A 16,312-nucleotide genomic window follows, 5' to 3' on the forward strand; every position below is an offset into this window, starting at 1 on the left:
GACCGCCGATTTGTTTTCTAACTTATCGTCTTTAGCCGCGGACCATTTGTTGCCGGCTTTAGGGGTGCTCTTCTGTGAGTTCATACCATCGTTTCTTCCCATCGTTTGGCGTAATTCGCTGGTGTGTAATGTGTTAAAATTAGCGGTGATGGAGGGGGGTGCGCGGAGCTGCGGTTTTAGGCGACCATTCCCAACGGCGTCGCCGCGCGCCTCCTCCTGGAACTTTTTCTGCCCCGACATCTTTATTTTATTGATTACTTTTTAAAAGTTCGTGCCGCGCAGCTAGGAAATGAATCTTCCTGCCTCTCTTTTAACAATTCACCAAAAGGTAACACTGCTCTTTTCAAATTTAACTCCCCCCCTATTCTCCTGTTAAATCAGTCTCTGTTATGTCGGGGGGGGGTTCCCCCTCCTCCCCTGCGCTTTTTCGCTGGGGGGATGCCGCGCAGCTAGGAAATGAATCTTCCTGCCTGTCTTTTAACAATTCTCCAAAAGGTAACACTGCTCTTTTCAGATTTCACTCCCCCCTCTTCTCCTGTTAAATCAGTCTCTGTTATGTCCGGGGGGGGTTTCCCCCTCCTCCCTTGCGCTTTTTCGCTGGGGGGGGCGTGCGCTTCACTCCTTTTCCCGTTTCGGACCGGCAACTCACAGTTTTGGCCGAATATCTTCCTTTTAAACGCTTATCCGCTTCATCACCCGGTGACGTCCGGTGGCTCTGCTAGTCCCCGTGTGGGGCACTGCCGCGGCTAGGGCCATTGGGGCATGGGGCGAGCCTCAATTTCCGACCATCTGGCCAGGAAAGAGGCACATCCCCTGTGCGCCTTGGATCGGAACCCCTAACTGAGGTTCCTTAGGGTCTCCGCTTGTGCGGATCCCCCCCCTTGGCCGCGCGTGGGCGAATCGACTCCGGGAGCTCCCCGAAGATGTGACCGCCATTCACAGAGTCCAAACCGGAAGCCAACAGTCTCTCTTTCTTATCTCCCTTTGAAATTCCTTTGTAAGAGAACTGTTACACTTAGGTCAGCAACTGAATGTCCTGGAAGGTTAAAATGTCCCCCCACTGGTTTTTGAATGTTGTGGTTTCTAATAGAAGTAGAAAACGTAAGAGTCCAGTAGCACCTTAAAGACTAACAAAATTTGTGGTAGGTTATGTGCTTTTGTTATGTGCGGTGGCTCAAGTGGTTAAGACGCTGAACTGCAGGCTGTGGAAGGTCAGTAGTTCAGCAGTTCAAGACCCAGGTGCCGCATGACGGAGTGAGCTCCCGTCTCTAGTTCCAGCTCCTGCCAACCTAGCAGTTCGAAAGCAAGAAATTGCAAGTAGATAAATAGGTACCACTTCGGTGGGAAGGTAACAGCATTCCGTGCGCCTTGGTGTTTAGTCATGCCAGCCACATGACCACGGAAACGTCTTCAGACAGCGCTGGCTCTTCGGCTTGGAAACGGAGATGAGCACTGCAACCCTAGAGTCGGACTCGACTGGCTTTCGAGCAAGGGAACCTTTACCTTTATATGCTTTTGTGAGTCACTGCTCACTTCTTCAGTCTTATTTCCATTTATTCTTTGCATCCTCCTGGAGTGAATCCTCCTATACCAAATAGAGATCTAGGTTTCCTGTCTCATTACTAGTGCTGGTATCTCCCCGCCCACTATCCCCTCTGCATATCACACCTAATCCAGTCATGCCTGCTATTGCCATTTGGCATATGAAATAATCTTTATAAAGTTTATATTTCCAGTACCTCGTGTTGCATTTTATGGCACACATGGCCTGGCCCAACAAAGTGACATTTATGTTAGATCTGGCCCTTATAGCAAATGAGTTCGACACCTCTGCCCTAAACACTAGAGAATGCTCCACAGCTCCCCCTAGGGTACAAGTGGACCAAACTACTCTTTCAGCAGTATTTACAGTAACTATTCGCAGGCTATCCTTTCTCCAACAGGTTTCACCAAGCCTATTTTGGTATTCAGAACTATTTAAGATTTATCAAAGTACAGCGACATAGCTGGGAAACTGTCTTCTGATTTTGCACAGATTTATGCAGGCACAGGCACATACTCTTGTGCTCTCTGGGAACAATCCTAAGCACGTCTACTCAGAAGTATGCCTCTTTGGTGAATGCATGGGGCTGTCGGATTCACTGAGCTACAGATAACCAGTGCATGTGGGTGTGAATGACAGTAGAGTGGGGAACAAGTTAGATGCAAGCTAGAATCATAAGAACACCTGCCTGGGAGTAAGCCCCTCAGAAGGAGGCTGCACTGTGTCCATGCGACTGGCCCAAGATCACTCGGTGAGCAGCATGGGAGATCTGAATCCAGCTCTCCCAGATTCCACTAAGACACTGCAACCTAGAGGTTCACAACGTAGTGCCTGACTTTTCCTGGCACCCACCAAGTGTTTCTAGACAATGGGCGGGATCAGATGGGACTTGGTCAGCAAGGCTTCTGATTGGCCACTGGAGATTTTATTAGCTGTGCAGATTTAAAAAAACATTTTGGGAGCAGCTGCCACCACAGTGCAAGGATCTTTACTGTGTGACTGAAGGTGAACTGTGGCAGCCATTTTGTGGCTGGCTCTGCCTCTTATGGCAGCTGTTTTGTAGCAGCCATTTTGTGGCTGTGCCCTCCATGTTGTGTCAGAATTCCAAAGGTGCCTGTAGGCTCAGAAAGGTTGGGGACCCCTGCTCTAACCTCTACACCGCACTGGCTCCTGCTGCGACCCCTTTATCATTCTCTGCTCAACCTTCTTTCTTCCCTAGAGCACTTGCAGAATTGGTCTTGGGTTGTCTAGCCTATATGATTGCTGAACTAGACTGAGGGGAGATTAATGTCCAGCCAGAGTATGCACAAGTGGTGTGAGTGGGGGGGGCGTGGCTCAGTGATTCAGCAGCTGCTTGACATGCAGAAGGCCTCAGGTCCAGTCCCTGGCATCTCCAGTTAAAAGGATCCAGGTTCTAGCCGATGTAAAAGACTTCTGCTTGAGACCTTGGAGAGTCTTTGCAAGTCTGAGTAGACAGTACTGACCTTGATAGACCAATGGTCTGATTTAGTATAAGGCAGCTTCATGTGTTCGTGTATGTTCATCCTGCATGCACAGGCTTTTGACACCATGGCTTTGAAGGTGTGTGAGGACCGTTTGCACTGCTGCTGTTTTTGGCAAAACTAGGAAATCTCTTCCATTGGTAGAGATGTTCCAATTTGTCCCTTTCTATGTCTGCACATGGTCTGAAGGGTACCAAACTGAGTGACTACTACGTATATGATTCTGGAATAAGATACACAGGTAAGGGGCCTGGGAGCTTCATGCAATTAGATTCAGTGTTTTTGAATTCCATGGCACAACAGAGTTGTGAGTTGGGGTCTGGAAGTCTTTGTTCAGACTTCTACATAAAACCAGGGGGTTTCAGGCTCTCCTCCCCCTGTGCTCCCCCTAAAAAGTATTTCCTGGAGGCCAGAGAACTCTCTGGAGTGGCATCTCACACTGTGTGAAAAGCGGAAACCCATGAGGTACGCCAGGAGTCATTTCCTAGAAAAAGAGCTAGGGGAACTCATTAGCATAACTCATTAGCATATGCCACACCCCCTGACATCAGGGGCCCAGCGGTGGACCTGCAAGGCCAGCGGGAGTGCGAGGAAGCCCCGCCAAGGCCCTCCCTGGCCCCAGGCAGGCAGGGGTGGGGAGAGGCGGGGAGGAAGCAACTTACCCTCCCTCTTCTCCTGCCTCCTCCTGGCTGAATGAGGGCTGGAAGCGGGGCAGCCGGAAGAAGGGGGCGGTGCTTCATCATGTGCCCCACCCCCCTGCACCTCACCCGGGGGAACTGTGTTCCCCCGCGTTCCCCCCCAAAATGACCTCTGAGGTACGCACAGAAACAGCAGCTTTGTAACCTCCTGCATCTGTTACTTACAAATGGACTTCTTGTTATGCTTGCAGGTGTATCACTGAAAGTATAAGATGCGTTTGGGTACAGCTTTGTGCAGAAAGGCCTTAAGGGCATCCTATACCATATGATAAATGCTTGCAGTATACTATAACAAAACAATATGTTGCAGTGTTGCCATATGGTGATGATTGATAGATACAGGGCTATTTTGGGGCAGGAACGCACGAGAACAGAGTTCCGGCTGGCTCCCAGGTTGGCCACGCCCAGCAGGAACTCATTAGCATAATAGGCCACACCCAACAGCAGGAACTCATTAGGACTGGCTACATTAGGGGTGTGTGGCCTAACATGCAAAGGAGTTCCTGCTACAAAAAAAGGCCCTGGGTTTTGACAACAAACAAGGTAAACAGAATAACAAGCAAAAGGTGGGTGTGGCTGGATGCCCACACTTCTGGTAACATGGGGGTGCGGCCTAATGTGCTAATGAGCTGTGCTGTCAGGGGTGTGGCCTAATATGCTAATGAGTTTCTGCTGTTGAGTGTGGCCTGTTATGCTAATGAGTTCCTGCTGGGCTTTTTCTACAAAAAGAGCCCTGGATAGATAGATAGATAGATAGATAGATAGATAGATAGATAGATAGATGCAACATTGCTGAGATTTCATCAGTCATATCCACATCTGCTGGATTTCAACATAGAGAATTTGGAAAGTACTATAGAAACCTATTTGTCTCAGTTGATTTTCCAAATTAATGTGTGTAACAGAATCAGGAAATGCAAGTCACTTTAATGTTTGACTATTATAGCTTGGATAATTCCAGTAGAGGGCACTCGAGCACCATTTAAGATGCATGTTGTGTAGGCGTGGAGAAAGAATATCATTCTGTTCACAGATTACTTATATTTGTATGTTTCCATTTGGAGTTAATGGGTTTCCATTATTTTTAAAGCAACACAGGGGGGGGAAGGGTGCATTGTTTTCACTCTGTTAATGCATGAAAAATTAAATGCAAATTTGGTCTCCAGCACTGAATAACTACAGTGGGTGAACATTCACACCCATTTAATTGGCTAAGGATATGTAACTGTTTGAAGTTAGTTATGAATCTGCTGCATGGGTTCACACTAGAAAAGTTAAAACAACAAGAACAACCTTATGCCAGGGTGGATTTAATGGGTTTGCGTTTGGTCTTGTTCAGGGTATTGTTTTGTTGTTCTCTTGTCCAAGAAACGGCCTCTTAAATCAGTGCATGACAAGTTGGTGGACTGATCTGTATCACTCTACAGAAAGCAAAATGCTGTGTACATCATCATTTATGGCCACAGCTTGGGCAATGGGTAGCCACAAGGCAGAAACCTTGGAGGCTGAATATGTGTCAGTAAAGGGGAGGGGCCTTGGCTCAGTGGTTACGGCATCTACTTTTCGTGTAGAAGGTCCCAGAACCAACCCATCTCCAAGTAAAAGAATCAGTCATCAAGTGAATGACTTCTGCATGAGACCCTGGAGAGCCACTACCATTAGAGCAGACAACCGTGATCTTGATAGACCGCAGGGCTGACTCAGTATAAGGTGGGATCTTGCATTCAACGCCCCACCCCCCATCTTTTTGAATCCATGCTGCTACCTCAGTAGAACTTGTGGTGCCTGAATATCAGAATTTGTGCATTTGGGTCCCTCAATGAGTGCGCTAATTTTGCAAGGGTAGTCGTTCCCTATTTCAACCTGTAAGTTGGTCTTGGACAGCTCTCGATACTTTTATCTCAGGCAAACCTTTGCAGGTCTGTATATGTCTCTACCATCCCCCGCACTTTAATTTGCTTTATATAATTTTATTTTGGGGCTTCCTCTTGCTCTTCTTCCATGCAATTTTCCTTCAATTATATCTTTGAACTAGTCCCTGCATGGCTCTCCACCCTTTCCCACCCTCTTTAATTCACTTTATGTAATTGTGTTTAGATGCTTCCCTTCCTTCAATCCAATTACCCTTCAATTATACCTTAGACTTGTTCTCTGTTTCTTGAAAAAAGTCCCCTGTCATATATGTCTTCCTTTGAATACGAGGGACTGAGACTCCGCAGGGGAGGCCGCTGTCTTTGTGCCTAACATGGGCCGGCAGGGTCTTGAAAGCACATGGTTATCTGCTAATGAAAGCAGAAAGCTGGATAAGATGGAGCTTTGGTCTAAACCAGCAGGGCTTTAAAATATTCTGATGATTTGTCTAAATATCATGGTTGAACAGGTATTTGAACCAAGGTCTTAAGGGCTAAAGTCTGGTGCTCTATAACATATCGGCATAGTGGTATAAGAGAGTCTCGAGGCTTGGTTCAGACTTTATGGAAAACTGTAGTTTATTTAAAAGACTAGGGCTAGTTTGTAAAATCATGATTTAGCTCACAGGCAATCATTGAAATGTATCTGTCTATTTAAATTGAAATTTATTTGTTTACAATGTTTATCCCCTGCCTTTTGGTTTCATAACCAAGAAGTGTGTTGATTGCATTGCCTTAATGCTTCCCCCCACAGAGACCCACCGTATTCCAGCTGGCATTGCGGTAAGGGTGCTGTGCTGTCAGGGATCAAGCCTGGATTAAGCCAAAATGTCTGCATTTGTACATCTTGCAAGCCACGGTTAAGACTAACTGTGGTAAATAAACCTACTTCAGACCATGATTTCAGATCCCTTTTGAATGGACCCTACCTACCTATAGTTAGTGGGGTAGACCATGTTCAGGTGATCACTCTAACCAGACCCTACCTACCTATAGTTAGACCATGTTCAGGTGATCACTCTAACCATTGTTAATTTAATCATACTGTAGGTTTGAGTGGTGTCTGGACTCTTTAGCCTCTCCCGAACCAAGTTGGGCAGTAGGTGATGTGAAAGACCTCTGCCTGAGACCCTGGAGAGCTGCTGCCGGTCTGAGTAGACGATACTGACCTTGATCTGATCAACCAAATGTCTGACTCAGTATAAGGCAGCTTCATGTGTTCATGTGGGAATATCAGTCATGTGTGGGAAACCAACAGTTGGGGATGGAAGTTCTTACCTCCGCCTTTGCTAGGACCTCAACAAGGTGATAATGCCCGTACATGACCACTAAATTTTGCTTCAGAAATCATGAGGAATTGTGTTCTCCTTTACATGCTTCTTCACATTTGCCATTTAATAAAGAATTTATATTTTGCCCATGTCATCATAGGTCTCAAAGAAATACAGCGAGATTGAGGAATTTTATCAAAAACTGGTTTCAAGGTATCCACAAGCATCTCTGCCTTCACTGCCAAGGAAAGTGTTGTTTGTCGGGGAATCGGACATTCGAGAGCGAAGAGTTATGTTCAATGAGATCATGCGATCCATTTCCAAGGAAGCAGATCTTGCAATGAGCCCTGAGTTACTGGAATTCCTAGGTAATTCCAAAATGTTCTTTTTAAAAACAGAAGGAAATTTCTTCAATACGTAAGGGTTCAAACCAATGCTTCCTCTAAGCTGTGGAGTCTTGTGAGCAAAAATTCTACTTTGCGAGCTACTGGCATTAAAGTTGTGGGTGAGCGATTTGGCTGCTGCATAAATTAGTTTGCTCTGGAGCCATCCTTCCTGAGCTAAGACAAAAAGTGTGTGAGCCGGAGGCTAAAAAATATGAGCTAGCTTACACTAACTCAGCTTAGAGGGAACATTGGTTCAAACGTCGCAGGTCCAAAATGTTTGCAAAATAAACAGTGTTCTTCCAAAACAGTTTAAGGCTGAGTTCTACTGCTATTATGTTAAGGACCGGTAGTACATATTACAATCAGGCTGTGAAATTCTGAATGAAGCTTTCCTACATTTGACATGTCTCAAGAACATTTTAGCTCATCAAGGTACTAACTTTGCCTATGGAGTCAGAATCCTTGAAGCAAATTTCCACTCCCTGCCATGGCATACAGGGTCTGTGAGTTTTCCTATCACCAGTTCATACCACTGGTGGTTGACACTTGGGGGGCAGGAAACTCGCTGTGCTAGCCCCAGTGGACATATTGTACTCTAGTAAATGGATAAGCCTGTAGGGGAAGGTAAATTGCTGCAGAGGTTCAAAATAGTACAGTGAATCTAATATCTAGACCAGTTCAGAATAGTTTTACTTAGAGGTAATTGATTTTAGTATAAATTAAATGTAAATGTATTCAGAATCAAAGAGTAAATTGTCTGCCGATTAACAAAGCCTTCATTTGCTATCGTTTTGAGTAGGTTTATATGTATCCCTTTGGGGAGTTTTGCTTAATCCTGGGGTTAAATTGGACTCCAAAGACATCCCCTTTTTAAATATATCTTTGAAAATGTGATGTGCAATACTGTCAACTTCTTTACTATAAATCCTGTACTCAGATACTAGAGATCTGTAGTACTTGATTTAAATGCAAGAGAAACTTGTAAGAGAGCTTGCTACAGGAGGAAGTTATTGGTTCCAGGAAATTAATAAATCAAAATCAAAATTCTGCAGCTAGGTATCCACATTTCTGTACCATGAAGAGTTGAATTCTACAGCCATTTGCAATTTAAACCAATTTGTGTGGGCTTATTTCCTAATAATGTATTCAAAATAGTTCCATAGAGCACTGAAATGCTGTCTGGACTACAAGAATTCTCGGTTGGCTTCCCCTCTGCTCTACCCTGGTCCTCAGGGCTTCTCGGACGTTGCTAGGCATTGCCTACCCAGTGAGCTAGAAACTTCTTTTTCTAAGTGAGAGCGACATTCTCAGAATATTTGTGCTCTTCACCAAGCACCATACAGCTACAACATGATTATGGAATCACAGAACAGGGACAGCTGGTTCTTGATATAGTTAGATTATCAGGGCTGGATCTAAGCAGCTGCTAATGGTAGTTATGCACAGCTTAAATGTCATGTGGTTGTACTTTTGGCCTTAAATCAAAAAGAAGTAGATGTCTGGTTATTAGCAGAATCTGAAGGCTCTAATCAGGGTTGGAATTTGTTGATAATAACAGTACGCACACCGTCGTTCATAACACTGGATTTTGGAGCCTTTTAAAAAAAATTATTGTGCACAGACTGAAGACGTAGACTCCCTCTGTGTCAAGGCAGAGAGCCTAATTGTCTGTTTGTCAGTCTCTCTCTGTCTCTAGATAGGTAAGTTATGGTGCCTGTATGTGGCCCTCTTTGAAATCCTGCAGCACAGTTGCTATAAAATGAAAGGAACTATTAGACTACTAGCTACATGGCACAAAAACGTGTTGTTTATTAATATAAGAATAAATCTCCTACATTCTGTTTGCAGATCTGTCAGCAGTCAGGGAGATGAGCACATGCCAGTAACAGGAGTTAGCTGTTCAAATCAACTTGTTATTCATTTCCCATGTTTTTTCCCCCCAGCAGGAACCAGATCTGCTAGTGTGGTTGACTTCAAGGGTAAAAACCTTCCTGATAAGGAAGAGGAAGAAAATGAAGCTTTTGATTTCTTCAGAGAGGAAGGAGCGTCTGACATCATTCCCCAGTTCAAGTCCTCGAAAGAGCAAGGAGTTAAAAGTACAAAAGAAGAAGAGGATGAGGAAGAGGACGATGATGTCGACCCTCTTGGCGTGATCAAGTATAACTTAGTTTTATTCTGCTTATACCATATTAACTCAAACATCATTTGTTCCAAAAAAGTAATGTTGAAGTTTGAGGCCCAAATTACATGTTACATTAGACACAGCAGCCGTGCATTCTCCATGGGAAATCAATTCTAAAGCACGGCAGGGGCCCAGTTTGGTGCAGGAGGATCCAAATAAAAGCAATTGACCTGGTTCAGTTGTAATGCAAAACTGTGGTTTATTTTAACTGGTTCATGTGAAGTTCAGCTAGCAAATGATCATCCTACCCTGGTTTTCCATGACAAATCCCTTTGTTTTTTCCCCCCTTCAGAAATTTGGTGTTTTGTTGTGCAATGAGTGTGGCACTGGGCAACAAGCCAGAATGTCTCTATGCATCCCGTGGAGCCATAGTTAACTGTGGTTAATTAAACCAACTCCAAACTCTTTCAGATCCTAGCTTGTTAGTGGAATAACCCATGTTCAGATTATTCACCATAGATAGTTTGTTTAAACCAGGAGTCCCCAACATGTTGCCCGTGGGCCCACCCACACATTTCCTGGAGCCTGCCATGTGTTTCTCAGAAAGTGGGCAGGGCTAGGTGGGGCTGTCGTTAAAAGTGCGAAAGAAAAAAAGGATGAGGAAGAGGAAGATGATGTCAACCCTCTTGACGTGATCAAGTATAACTTAGTTCTGGATTCTGGAGAGCACGTGGTGGGTTGCTGATAGAAGGTAGGGGATTTTTCTTTCTCCTTTTGCCTTCCTAGCTGCTGTGTGGGAGCTGAGAGAGAGTTGGGTTCTTTATAGTCTGATAGAGAGTGGTTCTGTTTAAGTCTGTTTGGGGCTGTTTGTGCTTTGGGGGTTGTTGGAGGCTGAGTTGCTGTGGGGTGCTGTTGATTGCAAGCCCCGCCCCCTATTGTGCTGGGCTCTGCTGTGCTGAGCAGGAAGGGGCCTGCGGCTCTTAGCCTGTGGGTCCTAGCCTGTGGGTCTTGCTTGGAGGCCTTGTAAGAACCTGAGGAGAGGGCTGCTTTTGAGTTCTTGGCGGAGAACTGCTGGCAAGGTAGCCATTTGGTAGGTCTCAAAGTTTTCAGGGTACATTACCACAATAAGAGTTTAGGTCAGAGTTTGAGGAAAGTTCCTGAGGCTCTAGAAGATAGCATTGCTCCAAGGAAGAAGGATGACAAAGGATCTACTCCAGTGACCTGCGTGCGTTGCACCATGATCATTTTTCTGCCATGCCATGAAATGCATTACACATGCTGCAAGTGCAAGCTTATAAGAATGCTTGAGGAGAAGGTGGGAGAACTCAAGGCACAAATCTGTACACTGAGGAACATCAGGGAGGCAGAAAGCTTTTTAGACGTGAAGGAAGAGGGGCTCCTGAGAGAACGGCAAGAGCTAGCAAATCCTGAGCAAGAGGAAGGAAGTAACAAGGAAGGGACATGATTGGGACATGATTGCAGTCCTCAAGTATTTGAAGGGCTGTCATGTAGAAGATGGAGCAGATCTATTCTCTCTTGCTCCGGATTGCAAGACTAGATCTAATGGGTGGAAATTACAAGGGATTCTTTACTGGCTAAATATCAGGAGAAACGTCCTTACTGTAAGAGTGGTTGAGCAGTGGAACAGTCTGCCTCGGGAGGTGGTGGATGCTCCTTTGCTGGACGTTTTCAAGCGGAGGCTGGACGACCATCTTTCGGGTATGTTGTAGGTGTGTAGGGCTATCTTTCGGCTATGCTCCTGCAGAGTGCAGGGGGTTGGACTAGATGACCTGCAAGGTCCCTTCCAACTCTAACATTCTATGATTCTATGATTCTATGATTCTGATTGGCCATTGGAGATTTGATTGGCTGTGCATTTTTTTTTTTAAATGCTACTTTGGCGGAAGCTGCCAGCAGAGCCCAAAGATCTTCACTGTGTGACTAGAGCAGCAATTTTGTGGCTGGCTTCACTTCCTGTGGCAACCATGTTGTGGCAGACATTTTGTCACTGTGTCAAAATTCCACAGGTGCCCACAGGTGCAAAAAGGTTGGGGATCATTGGATTAAACCATAGTTTTGTGCAGCATCTGAACTGAGCCATTGTCTTTGTTGGCTTGACTGCAAAACAGAAAATGTTAGAAAGGTATTCTGGAGAGTGCAATGGTTAGACTGACAGACTAGGATCTGGGAGATCTAGGCTCAGGTTCCTAGTTTGTCATAGAAGCACACTAGGTGACCTTGGGCCCGTCATACTCTCTGCCTAACCCACCTAACGTGGTGGTGGTGAAGATAAAGTGGAGGAAGGGAGAATGATGCTGTAAGCCACTTTGGGTCTCCACTGGGGAGGAAAGCAGAGTATAAATAAATGAGGTACTGATTTTTCTTTTTCTTTTTCTTATTTTTTATATGTACATGTGTCTGTGTGCACCCAGAAGCCATGGTGACCTCTGGTGACTGACTCTGTGTGTGTGTGTGCACCTGGAAGTCATGGTGACCTCTAGTGACTGACCCCTACCGGGGGCCTGGAGTATATTCAGAGAGGTGGCTGAATAAAGCCTGCCCCCACCTGCCGCCTCTGGTATTCCAAGGAGGTCTCCCATCCAAGTACTTGCCAGAGTCGAACCTGCTTAGTTTCCAGGATTTGACGAGATCGGGCTTGCCTGGGCTACCCAGGTCAGGGCGAGGTACTGATTTTTCTGATGTGTCAAACATCATAATACAAAAGTGGTTATTTGTAGTTAAGGATTGCTACAGGAAGCAGAGAAATTGCATTCCTTATGATCTATCCTTCCTTCCATCCAGTGATACAAAGAATATTGTTGGAACAGCATTCAGTTTTCAAATGGGTCACAATACTGAGTCTAAATGATTTCTGGCAAGCCTCCAGGGAATGAATTAGAACTGGATGTGACTGAAGGAAGCAAGCCATAAGGACTTATTTTTGAAGAGTACCCCTATTGTATTTTCAGGAATTACTTTAGCATAAGGGGGGGTATCTTTTCCATTAGTGTAATTATTAGAGTATTCTAAGCATCCCTCATTCAGCAGTGTCCAATATTGCTCAAAGTCTGAGCTCTTCCCCTGTACGCATTAAAAGCTAAGATGCATTTTTGTTTTGTGTGATCATTATTTATGCTGAAAAGCTAGATAAAGTACTCTGTTTCTGTGGCTGTAGGCTTATTTTAAAAAGGCTATCCTTTTTTGGGTAGGAAAATTATCCTTAGAACTGGACAACATGTTTCATTGGATATTCTACAAACACCAAACATAGGTAGTAAAGGATTCAAAATGCCAGAAAGCATTCCTTCTTGGTTTCTGGTGTATCTAATTAGACAAATTGCAAATCTTTGGCTAGGATCCAGAGAGCCACCAGAAGAGTTCTGTGCCTATGGAAGGGCCCGTGGTTCTAAACTATCCCTCACTCCACTCTGTGTCACCCAACAGTCTACTCTCAGAATTTGGACACACACTGGGGACAATGCTCCCTCTAAGCCGTGGAGTCTTGTGAGCAAAAATTCTACTTCGTGAGCTACTAGCATTAAAGTTGTGAGCGGATGATTTTGGCTACTCCATAAATTACTTTGCTGTGGAGCCATCCTTCTTGAGCTAAGGCAAAAATGTGTGAGGCTAAAAAACTGGCTAAAAACGCGTGAGGCTAAAAATCTGTGAGTTAGCTCACCCTAGCTCAGCTTAGAGGGAACACTGGGGATGTTCTCTGAGGCAGTCAGGAATTTGTGGCTTGAAAAAAAATAAATCAATAGAGGAACCATACTGGGCACACATAAGAACCTGGATGGATCCCTTCTTCTTTGAGTGTGTGTTTCAGTTCCGAACTCTTAATATAGAAGCAAAGGCTATCAGTTTTAATGGATTCCCTGTAGTGGTTACGTGAGAGTCTAATGAATAAACTGCTGCCGGCCATCATTGGGATTCCCTCCCCCACCCCATTTTTTTTTAATAGGAATCGTCCAGAAGCTTCTCTCCTCCATGGCTGCAGATCTAGGTTCGGAAAGCTGATTGGAGAAAGAAGCAAGTGAAAAAAGCCTAAATTCATTGGCATGGATCCAGATTTAGTCATGCTTTATGACTAGTGCACATCTCCATCTGGCATGTCCACCCATCTTGCTTCTGTCATTCCAAGAAACATTGCCTGCATTCCAAACATATATTTGCAGTCAAAAGGGCTAGAAACATAATTTTCCCCCAGTGAACACTGAGATTACCTTGGAAACTGAACTGCACATGTGATAGCAATTTTTTTTCCTTTGCTCTTTTGGAGGGGAAGAGGAAATGCCCTCTTTTGGAAGGGAAGAGGAAATACCAATAGGTCAGCCGCTGGTCTTCTAGTGATAGTGAGCTATTTAAGAATGCAGTCCTAAGTACACTTACTTGGGAGTAAGTCCCTTTGGACTGTAAGATTTACTTCTGAGTTAACAGGCTTGATTGCATTGCTTATATTCAAAAGGTTTAAGTAATAAGGGATTGGTTAATAATTACAAGTGGAAACTTTGCATTTGTTTGGTTGCAAGGTAAGATTTCACCACTGGCAATGTAAGAGCTGTTTCTTTGATTGCTGGAATTAAATGAGCAAACATCAGTGGCTGTTTATGCAGCCGGTAGTTTTCAGCTAAATGAGATTGCTAAAATTCCAGAGGGATGGAATTCGTGGTTCTCTTTAAATACACAGCTAGCATTCACCTTATACTGAGATTCTAGAGCTCTGAAATAGATCCCAAGGGGGAAATGTACAATTTTGTATTCAGCCTCAGAAATGGAGAGTCTTCTCTTCTCTTCTCTTCTCTTCTCTTCTCTGCTCTTTCTCTTTCTCTTTCTCTTTCTCTTCTCTTCTCTTCTCTTCTCTTCTCTGCTCTTTCTCTTTCTCTTTCTCTTTCTCTTCTCTTCTCTTCTCTTCTCTTCTCTGCTCTTTCTCTTTCTCTTTCTCTTTCTCTTCTCTTCTCTTCTCTTCTCTTCTCTGCTCTTTCTCTTTCTCTTTCTCTTTCTCTTCTCTTCTCTTCTCTTCTCTTCTCTGCTCTTTCTCTTTCTCTTTCTCTTTCTCTTCTCTTCTCTTCTCTTCTCTTCTCTGCTCTTTCTCTTTCTCTTTCTCTTTCTCTTCTCTTCTCTTCTCTTCTCTTCTCTGCTCTTTCTCTTTCTCTTTCTCTTTCTCTTCTCTTCTCTTCTCTTCTCTTTCTCTTTCTCTTTCTCTTTCTCTTTGGCGTTTTCAGCAGCACCTTTTACAGATAAACCCTCAAAAACAGCTACTGGTTTTCCAGCCCAGCTATAACAGCTTTGATGATGTATTTTGTTAATTTCGTATTCTGCCTTTTGCCATGGAGTGCCATGCACCAGCAGTCTCCCATACAGTCACTAGACAGACCCAGACCGGGCTCATTTCTGTAAGACGGCTGCCATAGCCCATCCCTGCAGACTCTACTTGTGGCGCATAGCCTGCATAAAGAAAGGGGGAGCTGCGCCAAACATTAAGCCAGAAGCAATAAAGTGTGGTTTAAAGTTTAGCATAAATATTCCCGAACGTATTTTGAAATTCTTCTTATGGAAACTCAACCCAGTAAAGTGTGAAGTCACATGTGTCATGAAAAGGAGTTTAAAAATTGTTGTGAAAAGGAATGTCAAAAGACGTCTGGAATATTTTTAATTGCACTTCCAGCTGCACCTTCATGGCTTTGCCTTTTGATTTTTTCTTTTTCTTACATGGACAACCTACTACGGCTAGAGTGTCGGACTGGGATTTGTGAGACCTGGGTTGGAATCTCCAGACTGTCTTGGGAGCTCAGTGGATGATCTTTGGACAGTCAATCTTTTTCAGGCTGACTTTCCTCATGTTTGTTATGACAATAAAATAGAGAAGGGGCAAAATGTTGTGAGTACGCAAGGGGAATAGGGTTTAAGTGCTCCCCCCCCCAGGATTAATGTGGGTCACAGATATCAGACTAGCTGCACTGAAAATGAAAAGAAGTTTGATAAGAAAATAAAAAGCACATAGCACCAATGCTCCCTCTAAGCTGTGGAGTCCTGTGAGCAAACAGGCATTTTGTGAGCTACTGGCATTAAAGCTGTGAGCAAGCGATTTGGCTATGGCATATATTAAAACTAATATCCTTCCTGAACTAAGACAAAAACGTGTGACAGAGGCTAAAAAACTGTGAGCTAGCTCACAGTAACTCAGCTTAGAGGGAAAACTGCATATCATATATGCAAACACAACAAATGGAGCAAGGATAAACAGAAATGCGACTAAAAGGCAGTCATCTACACCCTGATCCTTACAATATCCCTAAAGATGGTAATGGAGAGGCACTATAATTCTCTTTCATCTGCCCTCGTTCTCCTCTTCCTCCTCTGTGCTGCACAACTTGATTCACTGGATGCCCCCTTGCTTGGGCAAGACTAGGAAAGCATGCCATAGGATGTGGTAAGGGCTGCCAGCTTGGAGGCTTTAAAAGGGAGCGGACAAATTCATGGAGGATGGGATGGGACTATCAGTGGCTGCTAGTCCTGACAGCTATCTACTCCCCTCCCCCAGTGTCAGAGGCAGAACGCCTCTTTCTGTCAGTTGCTGATGAGCACAGGTGGGAGGATGCTGTTGCAGCCGTCTTGCTTGTGGGCTTTCTAGAGGCAGCTGGTTGGTTCCTGTATGAACAGAATGCTGGACTTAATGGGGCTTTGGTCTGGTCTAGCGTGGCTCTTCTTATGTTCTTGCTTTTAGAAATAATCCATGACCTTTGTTTCAGTATCTCGAGGCCATCGCCTGCTGAGTTCAGTACCATGTCCTCATAGCTATTTCTTGGAGTTAAGATGCAGTCCTCCTCCTTGGTGTCTAAAGATGTCTACAAGTGTGCTCAGGGGTTTTTAGTACCTACCA

The 16,312-nt window shown here is 44.5% G+C and overlaps 1 protein-coding gene across 2 annotated transcripts in view; it reads left to right on the forward strand.

The window, feature by feature from the left end:
• Nucleotides 1-16,312, forward strand: part of HS1BP3 (HCLS1 binding protein 3) — a 74,329-nt gene that overhangs the window by 14,969 nt on the left and 43,048 nt on the right. Inside the window, exons 3-4 of one of the 2 annotated variants that reach the window (XM_015410087.1) lie at nt 7,085-7,292; nt 9,254-9,467. In XM_015410087.1, coding sequence (XP_015265573.1) covers nt 7,085-7,292; nt 9,254-9,467 — 422 coding nt within the window. The remainder of the gene's footprint in view (nt 1-7,084; nt 7,293-9,253; nt 9,468-16,312) is intronic. The other variant, XM_015410088.1, reaches the window with a different exon arrangement.

This window comes from Gekko japonicus, unplaced genomic scaffold, assembly GCF_001447785.1.
Source record: "Gekko japonicus isolate JY-2015 unplaced genomic scaffold, Gekko_japonicus_V1.1 scaffold400, whole genome shotgun sequence".
Taxonomy (NCBI): Eukaryota; Metazoa; Chordata; class Lepidosauria; order Squamata; family Gekkonidae; genus Gekko; species Gekko japonicus.